Below are 1739 nucleotides of genomic sequence, written 5' to 3'. Positions count from 1 at the left end.
GAGTACAACCTGGTTACCGCGGGCCTTGATCTGCTGCACCACCTGGAAGGATTCACCCTGCCCAGGATGCCACTCCGGGCACAGCCTGTGGGATCAGGGCCCCGGAGGGCAGCAGGGTCCCGCACCCTCCGTCCCCCCAGCCGAGGGGGACCCGGGTGTTCCCGGGGTGCTCCCAGGGTGCTCCCAGCTTACCCTGTGGTGATCCAGGTGGTCCACGAAGCAGCCGTTGACCTGGAGGAGCCGGTCCCCATCCTGCAGCCCCCTGTGCTGGGCCAGCCCCCCCAGCTCCACCTGCCTGACGACGTGGCCCCGGCAGCCCAGCTCCTCGTGGAGGCCGAAGCCTTCGGCGCTGCCCTTGCTCAGGAGGTAGAAGCGAGGCTGCCCCACGCCTGTGCCATCTGTGTGGGGCACAGCCCGTGAGCAGGGCCACGCAGGGATCCTAACACCAGTCCTCTTCCCCATCCCAGTCCCAGGATGTTCACCTGACGTGTTCACCTCCCCAAAAACACCCCAGGTAAGAGAGCCCCGGAGCCCAGTGATGCCCAGCTGTCAGAACTCCATGCTGGCACAGGGATGCCCTGGGGTGATAAGGGTATTTACCCATGTCCTCAGCCAGCGACAAGGCAGGGTTGTCAATCCCATCTTTGGGGTTAAATTCAAATTTTCTGAAATGATAAAGGGCAGGAGAGGCTGTGTTAGAGCAGGAGCATGGCCTCCACACTGCCCACCCCAGCCTTGCCATGGGGAGCCCCATTCCTCCCAGAAAGAGCCAGCCAGAAATCCCTTTTGGACTGTCCCCCACATCTCTCCTGAGCTGACCACTCAGGGAAGACCTTCCTGGGGCAGGCAGCTGGGACTGGGAGCTGTGAACCCCCACCACCTCAGCTGAGGATGCAGCCCAGCACAGTTCAGCTGTAGGGACAGGAGCCCCAGGAAGCCCCCAGCCAGATGGACTTACACAATGGACTTCTTGTCACCCTCGAGCCCTGCAGAGGGAGAGGAGAGTCAGTGCAGGAGGCGGTGGGCTCAAGGCAGACCCCACTCTCTGGAGCACTCAGGGCTTGTCCATTCACAGGCTGAGCACACCACACCAGGTGAGGTGGGTTTGCTGAGTCCATGCAGCCCCCTCAGCCTCCCCCCAGCATCCCAGCTACAGCCTGTGCCTGGGCAAAGCTCAGCCCTTAACCCTGTCACCAGTGTCCTCTTGTATTTCAAAGCAGCAGGACACCTGCTGCTTGGCTCCAGTGGGCACCCACCACCCTGCCCAGCAGGATCCTGCAGCACCAGGGGCAAAGCAGGGCTGGGCAGAGGTATGGAGGTTAATCCTGGGGGTTTACAGGGCTCTGAGTGAGGAATTAGAAGGGTCACCAGGGCCCCAGGGAGCTGACTGGAGCCAGGAGACAGAGACAGAGGCTTTCCCTGCACCTCTCACCCACAAAACCCCTCCCCACCCTCTTCAGCACAAGGACCCCTAAACCCAAGGAGAGCAGATTCCTGCCAGGTGCCTCCACAGCATCCACCTCTATATTCCTGGGTGCCTCTAGCTCCTTTCCATGGCCCGCCTGGGGTCTGACATTGCCTTGCTCCTTGCAGGAGCAGGGTGTGGAGATGTGCGTGTGGGGAAGGGTCTCTGCAGGATGAAGCCCCACTGCTCTGGCACGTACCTTTTGTTTGCTTCATGGCTGCAGGGAATGCGAGAGGGAGCAAGGTACAGGTGAAGTGGCAGGGGAGGCAGGGGT

At 61.7% G+C, this 1739-nt stretch overlaps 1 protein-coding gene across 1 annotated transcript in view; it reads right to left on the bottom strand.

The window, feature by feature from the left end:
• PDZD3 (PDZ domain containing 3) overlaps positions 1 to 1739 on the bottom strand; it is a gene marked incomplete at its 3' end in the record, with an annotated part of 3679 nt that overhangs the window by 1345 nt on the left and 595 nt on the right. Inside the window, 4 exon segments of the mRNA XM_008947931.1 lie at positions 7 to 42; positions 193 to 398; positions 601 to 678; positions 681 to 690. Coding sequence (XP_008946179.1) covers positions 7 to 42; positions 193 to 398; positions 601 to 678; positions 681 to 690 — 330 coding nt within the window.

The sequence above is a fragment of the Merops nubicus genome, unplaced genomic scaffold (assembly GCF_000691845.1).
Source record: "Merops nubicus isolate BGI_N331 unplaced genomic scaffold, ASM69184v1 scaffold44509, whole genome shotgun sequence".
NCBI classification, from domain to species: Eukaryota; Metazoa; Chordata; class Aves; order Coraciiformes; family Meropidae; genus Merops; species Merops nubicus.
The sequence above is the reverse complement of the archived record's forward strand: the minus strand, read 5'-3'. Positions and strand labels throughout refer to the sequence as shown.